Source organism: Drosophila navojoa, chromosome 2 (genome assembly GCF_054131105.1).
Source record: "Drosophila navojoa isolate 15081-1374.11 chromosome 2, UAZ_NAV_1.0, whole genome shotgun sequence".
NCBI lineage: Eukaryota > Metazoa > Arthropoda > Insecta > Diptera > Drosophilidae > Drosophila > Drosophila navojoa.
Genome location: NC_142890.1, coordinates 344,565 through 359,713, shown reverse-complemented (window position 1 = coordinate 359,713; position 15,149 = coordinate 344,565). Strand labels below are relative to the sequence as shown.

The window sequence follows — 15,149 nt, the reverse complement described above, 5'->3', positions numbered from 1 at the left end:
GCTCCTTTTATGGCTGGCGCACATGTGTGCAACAGACGCAGCAGCAGCAGCAGCAGCAGCAGCAGCAGCAGCATCAGCCAACAGACAACAGGCAACGTGTGAGGGGTGAGGGGTGCATGCGAAAGGGGTAAACGATGAGACAAACAGCGCTAAAAACGCTAAAGCAAAGTGCATTGAAATGGGCCAAGAAGAGGCAAAGCGGGACCAGGGCGGGGCAAATGCATTTTGCAATTTGTTCAATTTGAGCATTAAGTGAACATTTTGTTTATACTTTAATCTGTCCGATCGGCGGGCCATATATATGGCCAACTAGTTGCATGCTGCCATTAAATGCACTCTCAATAGCCGCTTAAGAATGCAGGCCCCAACAAATTTGTTTAACCAAATAGCGTAAAATAAGCAACGAATTTATATTTGTTTACACAACATTTTCAGCTCAGACAAGCGAAAAGCGAAAAGCGACAAGCGACAGGCGACAGGCGACAAGACGACAAGACGACAGAGCGGCAGAGCGACAGCCGACGACTAATTGCAGTTCAAAGATTGCGCATACGCCACATGCAACCGTGACTAATTCGCATTCGCTTGTGCTCACTGTTAACTGGCGAGGAGCGGCCTCTTGAAAGGATTAGCCCTCAAGTAGTGTGTGGCGGTAGAGGTAGTAGCTGCCGCTGACAGTGTCATAAAAGAACATAAAGAAGGGACTACATAAACAAATCCTTCAACGGCGCTCATCATAAACAAATGAAGGAGTGCAGCAATGTGAGATATAAAAGCAGTGATCCTTGCAATCGGATATGTGCCACATGCAGCCAGATAAGCCTTCAACGGCAATAAGTAGAGCTGTCGCTCAACAGTTCTGAGCGATGTTTAGGCTGGAGAGAGGAGAGTCGAGCTGCAAAAAGTAGAATATCATTGAGCAAAGAGCTTAAATATCCCTACTCTTCTAACATTATTACTAAAATCATGATCATTCTCATTATCATTTTTATTTTCATTTCCATTTTCAATATTATTAGCCAACATCTTAGAATTAATACTACAAATCAGCATTATTAAAAATATTATATGACTTTCTGAAGTCATCTTAACACTTTTCCAGCTGCTCTCGATTAGACTGAACTAAATAAATCGCTTGTTTTTTTTTTAAATTTTCAATATAGCAAGTTTGTTTTGGCTTAGACAATTCGAATGTTTAGCATATTATTTATGTTTCGCTTTTTAGACATCAGAATGAATGATCTATTTCATTGATCGTATCTGGAGCACTTCCTGTGCTGGCGCGAAAACTGAATTATGGCAAACAGGGCAGCAGTCGGGGGGCGCCACGCGTGTGTCTTGGCTCGCAGATACCCGCCTAAACACATATTGACATAAGTAATTACAACTGTCAATTGATTTTAGTGTCCCCAATTTCGTGGTCGTAGCTCTCAGCTCTCAGCTCTGGGCTTTTAGCTAGAGAATGCGCGCGAGCATAGAGTCGGATCTATTGTTGACACAGTTGCCAGACGCTAGACATAGAGAAAGGGCTGCTATTCGAGCAGAGAGGCAGGCAGGCAGAGAGTTGAAGCACAGTTCATCGATCTATATTGTCGATGGATATAAAAACACAATTTGTAATTCGAACCGAATTTGTTGCTCCTAAAGTGTTTGCTGTGATCAGGCGATTGCCTGATCGTCCGACTCCTGCCATTTGTTTGTTTGTAAACATGAATTGTGGAAATTGTCGCCGTTTGGCACTTGAGCCATGTCCTTGTTGTCGTCAGCCGCCAGCTGTGCGACTAAGGACATGGCCACAGACAGGTCCTTGCAGCACTTCTAGCCGCTGATCTTGCGAAAGCGCATTGCAAACTGCCTATATGTGTGTGAGTGCGACGTGTGTGTGTGTGTGTGTTAGTCAGACATTTGTGGGTCAGAGACTGTGCGCCCGTCTGAGGCTGACACATTGAAGCACTTCTATGCCGACACTGAGTGCCCAGCGCCGACGTCGTCATCATCGTCATCATCATCATTGCTGTTCTTCTTCTTCTTCTGGCTCGTTTTTGCAATTCTTTCAGCCCACACGCGTGGAACACTTCAGTGGAACGGATCTTGAGGCACTTCCCGCTTGATCTGCCTGTCATTTCTGAAGTAGAGTTTGAAAAGTAAAACGTAGCTCAATTTCAAAATGAGGTCAGTTTTAGATAAAGGCCTTTTTTTTGCTAGAAAAATTCATCTACAAATGTAATAATAAATTGCTTAGATGATCCAGGCAATGCCGTTACGTGTTTTGTGAATATATTCTAGTCCTTAGTGTCTTGAAGAGATCTTGTTCTGTGATTCTATATTGATTTGAATCCGGGCTTACACTTCATGGTTTTCTATCACCTCTACTATATGATTCATAATAATTGTAGCATTCTGAGCCATAAATCCTTTCGTAGTCACGATGTATATATAATATATATATTCTTTTATTATATAGATATATACATATATTAACAGAATGTTGTACTTGAATCGTATATGAAAATGTGTTCATAATGCGTTCAATGTCGAAAATTCTTAAATTGAAATGAACAACTCATTTTACGAGGGCCGTTTAAAAAACTTGTGATATTAATTTCCAGACAAAATAAATAAATGACTATATACATATATTTTGTAAATATATTTTGTTATCATATATTATTTGGTATATATAATTTATTATTATTGCTTTTATATAGCGTTTTGTTATTTTTATGTCACCCTTGAGCACTCGAGAAATTTAGACTTCGCTAATTATTAAAATCTTCTATGGAAAAACTGTTTTAAATTCTGTTTGATTATTTTCATATTTATTTGCATAAAGAATTTAACATATATTTACATAATACTAAAACTTAAAGCTACTAAAGCTATCAGTTAGAGAATTGCTCTAACACTCTCTTTCTCGACAGGGAATCATCTTCCTCTCCCCATCTTTATCCCTCCCTCTCTCCCACCCGCTCTCTCTACTTTCACTCTCTCAGTCTCTCCCACTGAGAACCCACTTCGATTGCTATCACAAAGAGCAAAGCTAAAGAAATATTTGTGCACATCTCAATCGATTTCCACATTCTCCTCGCAGTCTTCGGTGGCCGAGTGATTGCTGTCCGCGCCGCTTTCCACGCACTGCACCTGCGCCGTCTGTCCGGGACTGGGATTGCGAGCCGGTGAGGAAGATGCCGATGAGCCGTTGACATAGCTGGCGGAGAGCGCGCTCTGTTGGCTGCTTGGCGGCGGGATGGGCTGCGGCACCTTTGGATGCGGATAGAAATAAGGGAAGTGCACCTGGGGCAAGGGCAAGCCGCCATAGGCCAGCTGCAACTGATGCCGGTAGATGTTGAGCAAAGCCGGATCCAGGCCATGTGGGTAGGCAGAGGCAGCCGCTGCTGCTGCTGCTGCTGCTGCCCCAGGGCTCATGTAAGTCGTGCTGCCATCCTCGCGCACCAGCACCTGGACGGGAACACGTTTGGTGGCGCTGAGCAGCGCCGCCTCATGCTGCTGGATTTGCTTGCGCTTCGTCTTGTAGCGGCGGTTCTGGAACCAGATCTTCACCTGCGTCTCGGTGAGCCTCAGCGTCTTGGCCATCTCACTACGCTCCGGCCCAGATAGATAGCGCTGCTGGGCAAAGCGACGCTCCAGCTCAAAGACCTGGGCGTGGCTGAAGGCAGCGCGCGAGCGCTTCTTGCGACTGAGCGCAGCGCCGCTCAGGCTATCATCGTGGGAGAGCGGCGAGCCACCACGCCCATAGCCGCCTGCGCCGCAGGAGGCAGGCGAGCTGCTCAGCGGCGGCGGCGAGTCGCAGTCTGCAAGGAAAGCCATAAATTTGCCAAAAGTTAATACAAAGGACTCCAGTTGGGGGCGAATTGCAAACAAAGCTCCATGGAGGCCATTAGCGAGGCGATAATAGAGTCCATTAGCTGACAAAGGAAAGGCTAAAACTCACCGGAATCGTTGCTCGTGCAGCGTCGCATGTCAAGGGGTGCCGATGCAGCTGACAGAGCGGCGCCAAAGTAGCTCAATTTACGCTGCAATGAGGCGGAGGCAGAGGCGGCCGAGTTGGCCGCGGGGCTGCCGGAGGAGGAGCTGGCCGGGTTGTTGTTATCCAGGCCATAGAACTGTAAGTAGTTCGACTGCTGAGCATTGGTAGCCTGCTCCTGGGCCAGCTTGTAGAGATTGAGATCGCGACAGCACGACTTATTGCTCACTTGCAGCTCCAACTCGGGCTCCGGATCGGAGATGCGCCGCGCGGGCTGACTGCGCGTCAAAATGTCGTTGATCGAGAAGGGCGTAGTCAGAGTCTTGCTCAAGCCCGCTAATGAGGCGCCGGCACTCGCACTTTCCATATTCAACATGATTCACTTAACACACCAGCTATATATGTATATATGTATATATATGGTATATATATCAGCTATATATCTATTTGCTCTTTATGTAATATTAATCACTTCTTTTTCGTCTGCTCGTCTCGACGGCTGCGTCACAAATGCGCTCGACTGCCGCGCCGCGAGCGCTCTTTAAATAACTGCAGCCTGAATGGATCATCCCAGAGAGAGAGAGTCACTCACATGGTGCTCCATATGGCACACTCAAGTGCGGCGACTGCTGCCGCCGCTGCTGCTCTTCTTGGTGGTGGATTCTGTTCTATATTAAGACTTTGAGCTAGTTGCCGCTCGGCTCGCCCATTGGCCGGCCGTTGGGCCTCACAGTTGAGTTTGCTCTCAAGTGAACTGTAAACAAGTGAGATTGGAAGTCTTTGCGTTATTTTTGGTAGTGCCTGCATCCTGTTTATTGTTTATAAATGTGTTAACTATTGTGCAATTGATTCAGGCTTCAACTAGGTACAGTTAGAGCTGGCTCTGAGACACAGTTTTCATTTCACGTTTGATTTGTTTAGACTTCAGAGAACTACGCAGAAATATCTTGAAAGGGAAACACATTGCACTGACTTGGAGTGAATTTAATGGTTCCCCATCAATTTCAAGCATTTTTCATATGTTTACATTTCGCTAAATTTGTATTTATTTCGTTTTAAGCATAGCATTTTAAATGGTTGTTTATAAATCTATAGTAGCAGCAATATATTAAGATTTTATTGTAAATATAATATTAACATGAACAAATAATTCTGTCCAATGAAGATAGGGCTTTTTGATAAATCTTTATACTTAGAGAAAAGTTTCAATTTGTATTTTGTCAATTTTTTTCTTATTTGCTCAATGTATACCTTTCTATGATCAAATTAATAAATCAAAATTAACTCTCTAAAGTCTAGTCAAATCTCTATAAATACTCAACAGTAATCACTCTATTCACATTTTTCAGGCTCTTCTTATAGTACCTCAGCAATAGTTATGTGGTTGTGCTCGATAAAATCTCATTTAAAAGTACCGTTTGAGCACATTTTCAGAGAGAACGTCTGCCATTGGCCAATTGCCACAGTCACTAATTCACAATGGCCTCCGATTGGCCCGAGCAGCAAAATGGCTGCGCGCATACAAAGCAAACTTGCCAGCTTGAGTGAGATGCTCACGAAGAGAGAGAGAGAATGAAACGAAAGAGTGCGAGTGAATGAATGCCAGTGCGGAACAGCTGCTCTCGCTTGCTCTACGGGTGGGGGATGCTTGCGCTTATTCTCTGCAACACTTCACACCTTCGGGCTATAATCTTTTTATTGCCAATTCAATGACTCTTAATGCCAATGGGCTGCTGTCGCTGCTGTTGCTGTTGCTGTTGCCGTCGCCTCGGGCAGCCGAAGTCAAAGTCAGCGACGGCGGCTGCAACAAAAGGAAGCAAAGGCCGCGTGTGGCTCAAGCCTGAACCCATTGAAAATGTGATAAACAGGGTATAATGTGGGAAGTGCAAAAGTATGTTACCAACAAGCATTTAAAGTGTATAAAGGGAAATGTAAAGAAGATCAGAAGAGAAAACTTGACAGAATTATTAAATATTAAATTTCCAGACTTTTAATTTGAACTTTAGGAATAAGAGGACTTAAAGTTTATGGCTTGTAGGCAATACATTTTAACTGTCCTCTGGGTACATCAACGCTCTAAGCACATTTTTCTTGGGTATCTTCTAGTCGTGCTCATCTAATAAGAGCACGCTCACATGTCCTGCTGCTGCGATTATTGTTGCTGTTGTTGTCGCTGCGGTCAGAATTGAGTAAGTAAGTAACCAATTTTCAAGTGCGCTCAAAGTGTTGCAGTAGGGGTTGGGCTTGCCGGTTAGAGGGTTGAGGGTTGAGTGCGGGGAATGCTCGTTATAATGCTTTCAATTGAATGCGTTTCAATAATACTCGAGTAATTAGTATAATGATGCTTGCCACGCGTTCGCCTTTGTCCCAGCACATTCACTGAATGGCAGAGCTCATTTTTTTGTTGGCACTGCTGATGCGATTATCTGCAAATAGTTTATTGAGACACCAAACAGGTATTAGATTACAAAGAAGTGAATCGAATGATGAATAGAGATTTTCAATTAACTTGGCTGAGTTTGTTTGATTTCGCGCACCCACCACCACAAGCCGGCAGGAGAAATTCGCTCGTCTTTCTCGCTGTCAATTCTGTTTGTCGATTTTGTTGGTATTCGACTCGCTTTAATGGTTTATCAAAAAGCACTTCAATTGTTTGCTCAGCATTGCTTTGCTTGTGCATTAACATTGACAATTGAGAGTCTTTTGTAAGTAATATTTAAAGCGTCCTTTAAGCCAATATTATGAAATTTGAGCCATATTGAGCTTGCTCGTCGTTTGATTGATTTTCGGCAAGTGTTCCTCCGTGTGTTTGCTTTAAGTACACAAAGCCAACATCACTGAGTGAGATATGGATTTATCATTTCCTTGTTTAATTACATTACTAAGGCAGAGACAGCTTTGGCATGTAATGGAAACTATAAATGAGTATGCTTTAATTGTTGAAAATAATTCTTCCTATTTCCATTGATTCAAATTACGCGTACAATCCACATAGTCTGTTATGATCTGCTTACAGTCCGTTTGCACTGCTTTGTAGCATCCACAGTTTGACTGCTTTTGCACTTGTGTGTTGCACTGCTTACAGTATGCTTGGTAAACAAGCAGTACACAGCATTTTTCCGTTAAAATTCAAACAAAATAATGTCTGGAATCGATTATTCGATTAGAAATGCTAAGTAATTCAGTAATATAAAATGCTAAGTAAACAGTAGTATATATAAGAGAAAATCATAGAATAGAGTGAAGTGTGTCCGACTGATGTGCCCCCATGACAGATACATACTTGTTTGTGTACCGACGGATGATCAACACAAAGCGAATATAAGTTTCTAGTTAGTTCTGCTGTAGTTAATATAATATGAATGATTTGGAATACGCTATAGAACTGATTCCAGCGATTTCAACATATATACTAATATCATTTAAAATTTAATAGTAAATAAGAAGTTCAATTAAAGCTATTCTACTCTACATCCAGATCGATAATGGTAGATCCATACTTCCCTCTATATATGTAATACATATAGGTGTATATATCAGCCACCCATTAGACTTTGTTTACAGGTGCTTGAAGTGCAATAGGATATTGAAGGCGGAAGGAAATCGTTTTCCATTTGAAGTAAAAAAAAACTAACAAGAAACGAAAAACGACAATTAAAGTCAAATTCAAATCGAAGTCGGGATTTGAGCCACTCGAGTGGGATTTTCCACAGGCCGTAAATCAAATGCTTTTAAACGACACGATCTTCAGTTTTCGTATGCAATTACTCAATTAATTTGAATATAATTGTCACAATTTTCCACTTGAAACGCCGCACAACAGAAATGATGGAAATAAAACAGAAACATTTAACCCGATATACATATATGTATATATGGTATACATACATATATACATAGTAGAGACTCTACAGAGTGGAAAATGTAAAATGAGCTCGCGATTTTTATGGACACATCAAATGGAAATGAACAACTCAATGAATAAATTCTGCTTCCTCTTCTTCTGGTTTTTCTTCTCATTTTGATATAATGTCAAACTCTTTGGGATATTTTTTGTTTTGGATGAATCCACTTGACAGGGCAAAGATTAAAGGCGAAGGCGCCCACTGACAGGCGAAAGGCGCAAAGGCAAAGCCAAAGGAAAATCAATTGGAAAATTACGCAATTCGAATGCCACCCGGCTGAGGAAGCGTGGAGCACACCAAGGCCTACACTTAGCGAAAAGCTGTGTCAGCTTACTAACTTTGTGATTTGATTTAATTAATCAATAATATTTAAAATTTTCTAGATTCTCATAAGAGAATCTAGATTCTCATTAGAAATAAATAAAATTAAAAACACAAATGTACTTTATATATTTCAAGTTCAATATTTAACATTTCTCTGAGTGTATTCGGCTGACTAATTGTTGCTGTTGCATTTGCTATATTGTTTATTTATTGTTGTTAATAAATCTTAATTTGCTTACATAACTCTCACTTTGGCGGCTTCTCGCGGCACAGTTTTAATTGAGGAAATGCAAATGAAAGCGGTGAAAGCAGCCAAAGAGAGAGGAAGAAAGAGAGAGAGAGAGTGAGAGAGAGGGTAGATGCGGCTTGCGTCTGCGGCTTGTGGCGCCTTTGATCCTTTGACGCAACATGAATTAAACGGCGCTACAAGCCCAACCACAACGCATCCATCGCTTATCTCACAGATCCCATGTGATATATGGGTAAATGACAAATTTTCCACTTGAGCCACGGTCTAGACTCCAGACGACGACGACGAAGACGAAGACGTCGAAGGTATTGTAAGACGAAACCTTAATGTAGGCAGCGTTATTTCTAGCTTCGATCCATTCGCTAAATCCAGGCCTATACTCGGCCTTCTTCACGTTCTTGTTCTTGCTCTGGTCAGTGTGGTCCATTAGGCAACATTTAGAGGCACTTGACATGGCTGGGTTCAGCTCAAGCAGGGCGCAACATGTCCTTTGGGGCGTTTTGTTTGCCACTGTGCTGACCACGCCCCCGCGAGACGTATTGGTCTGCTTGAAAGCATTTAAGAATGCACGATGGGAATAATAATTACTGATGGAGACACAGAATATTTGAAGAAGAATCTGAATATAGAAAAATGTGAACAACGAAGAGTCTGAATATAGAGGGAAAGAAATCTGAACATGGAAAAAAGAAAGAAAATTGAGAGAGTCGAACAAATTTTTAGAATAATAATATCTCATTGTGATTGATATTTAAGAATCTAACAGGTTACCGAGAAAACTCCTACCTCAGTATCGCATTTTGTATATGTGCATAAACATAAAACATTAAATCTACTTAGATCACTTTAATTTCCATTGCTATAGTCCTGTTAAAAGTTACCAAAGTGATAGAGTTTACATTACCAGGTCAGGCGGCCAACACCAAGAGGGAGATCTCTCGGAGTTTGCCCCATGATTGGCCCTATATGTGCTGGCAGTCTGTCATAAGTTTATCTAAATCCACGACTGATGCTCTCTGATTGACATTTGACCCGAGACAGCGCCCCAAACTTCGGCCTGTCAAAAATGCTTCACAGCAGCAAAGAAAACCAAAAAAGAGGAAACAAAAAGTGTGATCAGCTGCACTTGCTCCGTTGCCCCGTTGTTCCGTTGCCCCCGCCCCAGCCCATTGGCCTGTGTGGCATGTGTTTGTGGAGTAATTGATATGTGGCACTCCAGCACCACAGCAACCACTGCACCACCGAGTGGCAGCGGCAACTTTGCCCCCAAGCACACACGCCATGAAATATTAGCCCGCCCTGTCATAAATGTCTGCAAATGTATCTGTGTCTCTGTTTAGTTGTATCTGTATCTGTAGCTGCCACTGCAATTGTATCTGTATCTGTGTCTGTGTCTGTGGCTCTGCCTGTGGCTGTGGCTGTGGCTGTGGCTGTGTCTGTTGTAAAACATTTTACAGTTGCATTGGCTGCCACTTAAACGTTTCATAAAAGCAACCTTTGTAATGTCTGCGACGCAGCGCCCCAATCCTCTCCCTTTGCCTCTCTCTCTCTCTCCCTCTTTCTCCCCCACCACTTCCCCTCTCTCTCCGCTCGCTCAACCCTTTTGCAAAAGGAAAACATTTCATTGTGGTTTTCGTGTTGGTTCGGTTTCTCGAAAAATAAAAACGGAAATTGTTTTTGGCGTTTTTCCTCATTTATTCATAAAACTGATCGTTGCGTTTTGATAAAATTGATTTATGCGGCGATCGACAACAATTATACGCAGATGCGGTGCCTAATGGATCGGTGGCAGCTACTCGGTTACTCGCCTGCTCGCCTCCAACACAGATACAACTACATATATACATATATATATATATATATATATAGTCATATATGTATATGTCGGGAGACCGTGGAGCTGGCATGGTCGAGCACTTTGCTCAGGCAATTATTAAATGCAACTCAAAGGCAAGCGAGCAGCAGCTGATGTTCTGTAATTGATCCTCATTGAGATCAAAGCGAAAAGCTGCTGAATGAGAATCCCTGAGAGACAGAGAAAGAGAGAGAGAGTGAGATAGATCCCTTTTTAACAAAATGCAAAGCCCAATGAGAGCATTGCTAAGGAACAACCTTATGCATAAGGCTGATCACATGCAAAAGTAGAAGAGAAAAGCCGATAGAAGAAATCAAGACAGAGAGATCTTCACAAAAATCAAATTGATTTCAGCCCAACAGTATGATAAGCGTAGAGAGAAGAGAATCACAAAGAGTGGCAGCTGAATAAGATTGATAGAGAGGCTTATCAGGCATTCCAGTTAGCTTTCCCCCTTTTGGAAAATCTTCTTCAACCACAAAAATCCGCCTAGTCCGTTTCGTTCTTAAACTTCATTTATTGTCCAATAGTATGTTTATATATATACAAGAAGGTACTAGAGTTATGAGGCATTTCCATTGGCTAAAACATAAGATCTGCATAGACTGCAATAAGTTAGAATTCTCACTACTGATAGGGCTGCTACTGCAGTTGCAGCTGCTGGCCGGTAGGTGGCCACATCATGTGACTGGCCAGCGGTGGCGGCGGCAGCGGCAGCGACGTCGACTGAGCCTGTGACTGCGACTGTGACGCCTCGGGCTTGAGCTTCAGCTGCTTGGCAAAGCAGTCGCCGTCGATGTCGCCGCGCTTCGATTTGTAGCGTCGATTCTGGAACCAGATTTTCACCTGCGTCGCGGATAGATTCAGCTTCTGCGCGATTATCTCTCGCTCGGCTCCAGTTAGGTATTTCTTCAAGCGGAAGCGGCACTCCAGCTCCAGGACTTGCGCCTGGGAGAAGAGCACACGCGGCTTGCGTTTCATGCGAGGCTTTCCAGAGACATTGTTGCTATTATTGTTGTTGCTGTGATTGCTGTTGCTGGTGCTGTTGTTATTGTTGTTGTTATTGTTATTGTTATTGTTGTTGTTCTTGCGCAACTCGGAGCGGGAGGATGTCACCTGGCTGTCCTCTGAAAATGGCAGAATGAAAGAGATGTTGGGCATTAAAACAGGAGAAATTAAAGAGATAACGATCATCGATATACGATGCATCCGACAAATTGAAATGTGGATTTATGTAGATCAGATCAAACTGATGAAATGTCCGTTTGATTTTATTAATGACTCCGCTTTTAGCGTCCGTACGGTTATTGTGACAAAAATTCTGGTCAAACTGGACAAAACTCATATGAGCTAGTTTCTACGGTTATAACGACTTCCGGTTATAACGACGGTACTGAGCTGGATTCTACTGTATATCGGCTCTACACTCAACTCAACTCAAACTCTAAGTTATAAGCTGATCGTTTGACGGAAGTCGGGCTGTTATTGACAATTTAAATATAATAAAATACAATTTTGATTGCACGTATTCATCATTTGCTAATCAAGATCTACATAGATTAATAGGCTACTTTAATGGAGATTATGACAGTTATCTAATTTGCCGCCTATTGCTATTGGCAACAAATTACAGGGTATTTCAGGGTACTCACTTTTCTTTTCGCACTCCGTTGTGGCGCTCATGTGCCGCGGGTCGAGCAGTCGCTGTGCTAGGCCGTTGCCATTGGCCAGCTTGTGGGTGGGAGCCAGGGACTCCACCTCCGTCGAGCTGTTCAGATCGAGTGTGGGCGAGGGCGTGACATAGGGCGTGGGTATATACTCGCTTTTGACGGCCGTGTTGGGCGCAACAACTGAGGAGGGACTGGCGTACACATCCGACGCATTGTAATTGTAGTTGTAGTTGCTCTGGTAGCCGCCTGCTGTGGGCGTGGCATAGAACTGAGAGGCGCTCACATTGTAGGGTGGCTGATAGCTCTGATGCGGATGCGGATGTGTATGTGGATGAGGATGTGGATGTGGGTGGGCATGCTGCAGCATGTGACTGGGCATGCCATAGTCCTGGTGATAGCTGGCGTAGAGCTGATGGTGGCCATGCGACGACGCCGGCGGCGGCAACAGCGGCGACAGCGCGGATGCTGCCAACGCATCCTGCTCTGGCTCGAGAAGATGTGTCTGCAGATGATGCTGCTGCTGCTGGTGGTGTTGCTGCTGGAGTTGAAGCTGTGCGAGCTGCGCCTGGCTGGCCTGTTCGAGTGGATGCTGTAACTGCTGCTGCTGCTGTTGCTGTTGCTGTTGGTACTCAGCGGCGCCATAGAGCGCGGAGGCGCTGCAGGACAACGAAAGGAAGAAAAAAGCGAAAAGTGAATGCTGAGTTCGATTGGCCTGCTTAGCACATGTTGCATTCCGGCCGCGTGTCCTGCTGGCACTACATATCCGGCCCCTTGGTGACATCATTTCATGCCTCATCACAATTACTGCACATGCGAATCACACATGTTGGCCAGGACGCAGGCAGCAGCTCAAGGTCCGGCGAGGCGCCTGCCTTGTCTTGCTTTGCCTCGCCTCGTTTGCCTGCCTGACTTTGTTTTTCTTATTGTTAAAACTTTGCCTGGCTGCATTTTGTCTTTGTTTTCCGTCTATCGTCTCTCGTCTCCCGTCTACCGTCTCCCGTCTCTGGCCTCTTGTACAAATAACAATGATTTGTCCTTTTAGTCCTATTTGCAATTCATGCTGTTCATATGTTTTTATAGGATTTCTTATACTATAACTCTCTCGCTCGCTCGCTCGCTCTCTCCTTGTATCTCTTCGCTCCTTTATCGGTTTCTCAGCCTAAGGTTAGCATAATATTATTGTTTCGTGGAAAATTGGTAGAAATTAATTTCCTTTGCAGCCTTATTAAAAATAAATAATATAAAATACACAAAACCAAATTTGGCTTGTCCAAGACGCAGATTTGTAGAAAGGTTCGCTGACAACAGGTAGATGCACCAAGAACTGATAGAACCATAGATACTTTTTGATCTTATATACTACTATTATAATATATACTATGGCTCTTCTATTATGTCTTATACACATTATAGCTTTTGTACTGAATATATGACGCATCAAAATTAAAACCTTTATAGAAACTTTTTTAAAAGTACATAAATACGCTCTTAGATAAATTATATTTTATGTTTTCTTTAAAATTGTCATCTAGTAAAGCTACAACAAACAATCAAATAATAAGTATTATTTATATTCCGAATGTAAAACCTTTTAAAAAGTACCTTCTATTATAATTAGAACTAACTAGCCAATTATAAAAATCATAATATTTTATGATTGAATTCTATTCTAAAGCAGTATCATATTCCTGTTACATTATGCCAAGTGTAAGTTCTTACCTCTCTAGATGGCCATAGGCGCCATCGTATGCCTCCGTTTGATTGACCATATTCAGTATATCCTTGACCGAGAATGGGGTTGTGTTTAGCGCATCCGCATTGGTCAGGCTGCTGGGGCTGGGCGTTTGATTGTAGTCATAGTAGACGGCGGATTGTGCCTGGTGCTGATGATGTTGCAACATTTCTTTGAATTTGCTTTTGTATTTTTGTATTATTTACTCTTCCTTTTTTTTTTGGTTTGGTTTTTCTGTTTGTTTGGCTTTGCCACAAATTAAATCACTCGAGTGGGTCGCACTTTAAATTAAAATAAATACAGCAATTTGCCAAAATGCACTTGACTCGCATGGACTCGAGCGACACTTGAAGAGGCGGGAGAGAGGGCGAGGGCAGCAGCGATAATGCCTAGGTGCGAGGGGTTGGGGTGCAACCGTATTCGCCTTACTTGGCTGTGTAAACTGTTCAACGATGCGCCGTTCCGTTGCGCACTCGAGCGTGTCCTCAATTTGTCAGCGCGTTTTTCGTACTGAATGAAAATTGAATCTTTGCAGGCGCTGGCCAAACACCCACACAAACACGCATGCACACATACGCATCTATGTTGCCTCCTCAAGAAAATGGCGGATCTATAGCCAATCACAGCGCAGCACAAGCCAAGCAGAACTGTGAACTGTGTGCATGCGTGTGTGTGTGTGTGTGTGTGTGTGTGTATGTGGCTGCGTGGGTGCATGTTTGTCTTGTCTCTTCTCTCTCTTACTGTTGTTGTTGTTTGTTCACAGCCTCTTCATGCAGATTTAATTTCGCTGCTTGAACTTAAGTATGTGTATTTATTACTGCAAAGTCCTTAAGTCATTTTTCTACACAAAAATATACAGACAAATAATATGCCATGTTAATTGGCGCTTTTGAATCGCTGATCCGATTTCAAGTGGAGCTCAAGTGCAGAATTTCGCACACTTGACTCAATAAACAAATCTTTGGTATGATGAGTTTTAAAGTGTCACGGTAAAAATGAGGTATTTTAGATACAAATAAATGAAAAAAAAACTTTAAAAATAATTTAATAATATGAATATGTATGAGCAATATGAATTATACAAATATAAATATGAATTATACGAATGAAAAGTTCGAAAATAAATGCATGTTATTATTTATTTATTCAAATAATACAAAATTGCGCAAGAAAAAAATTATTGAATATTAACATAACATAACAAAGTAGGAGCTCGAATAGAACATTGCATATTATTGTTCATTTATTCAAATAAAGTAATAATCTAACATGTATCAGTCCTCTTTAAATAAATACAAATTATATTTTTTGTCAGTTAATTTGAATTCTGAAAGAGAATACTCTTTCCCTTGCCAACACTTAGCAGTGCTGTATACACGAAAACTATCGCGTGTATTGCGCATCGATATATCGATTATCTAGCAGCAT

General features: G+C 42.4%; 2 protein-coding genes across 2 annotated transcripts; both read right to left on the bottom strand.

The window, feature by feature from the left end:
• Positions 1–2,979: 2,979 nt before the first annotated feature.
• Positions 2,980–4,653, bottom strand: bap (NK3 homeobox bagpipe). The gene is made up of 2 exons (XM_018102951.3): positions 3,953–4,653; positions 2,980–3,812 (listed from the first exon to the last, which is right to left on the bottom strand). Exons 1-2 carry the CDS (start codon positions 4,359–4,361, stop codon positions 3,064–3,066), a joined length of 1,158 nt encoding a protein of 385 aa, XP_017958440.1. The 5' UTR covers positions 4,362–4,653; the 3' UTR covers positions 2,980–3,063.
• Positions 4,654–10,822: 6,169 nt separating this feature from the next.
• tin (tinman) lies at positions 10,823–14,360 on the bottom strand. Its single transcript, XM_018102922.3, has 3 exons — positions 13,709–14,360; positions 11,972–12,645; positions 10,823–11,446 (listed from the first exon to the last, which is right to left on the bottom strand). Exons 1-3 carry the CDS (start codon positions 13,888–13,890, stop codon positions 10,962–10,964), a joined length of 1,341 nt encoding a protein of 446 aa, XP_017958411.1. The 5' UTR covers positions 13,891–14,360; the 3' UTR covers positions 10,823–10,961.
• Positions 14,361–15,149: the final 789 nt, after the last annotated feature.

Excerpts from the sequence above, each read along its gene's own strand:
- bap (XM_018102951.3), bottom strand. The coding sequence starts at position 4,361 with ATGTTGAATATGGAAAGTGCGAGTGCCGGCGCCTCATTAGCGGGCTTG. Across the intron at positions 3,813-3,952 it reads CTGCACGAGCAACGATTCCG|ACTGCGACTCGCCGCCGCCG; the intron begins GTGAGTTTTAGC and ends CTTTCCTTGCAG.
- tin (XM_018102922.3), bottom strand. The coding sequence starts at position 13,890 with ATGTTGCAACATCATCAGCACCAGGCACAATCCGCCGTCTACTATGAC. Across the intron at positions 12,646-13,708 it reads GCCTATGGCCATCTAGAGAG|CGCCTCCGCGCTCTATGGCG; the intron begins GTAAGAACTTAC and ends GTTGTCCTGCAG. Across the intron at positions 11,447-11,971 it reads AACGGAGTGCGAAAAGAAAA|AGGACAGCCAGGTGACATCC; the intron begins GTGAGTACCCTG and ends TGCCATTTTCAG.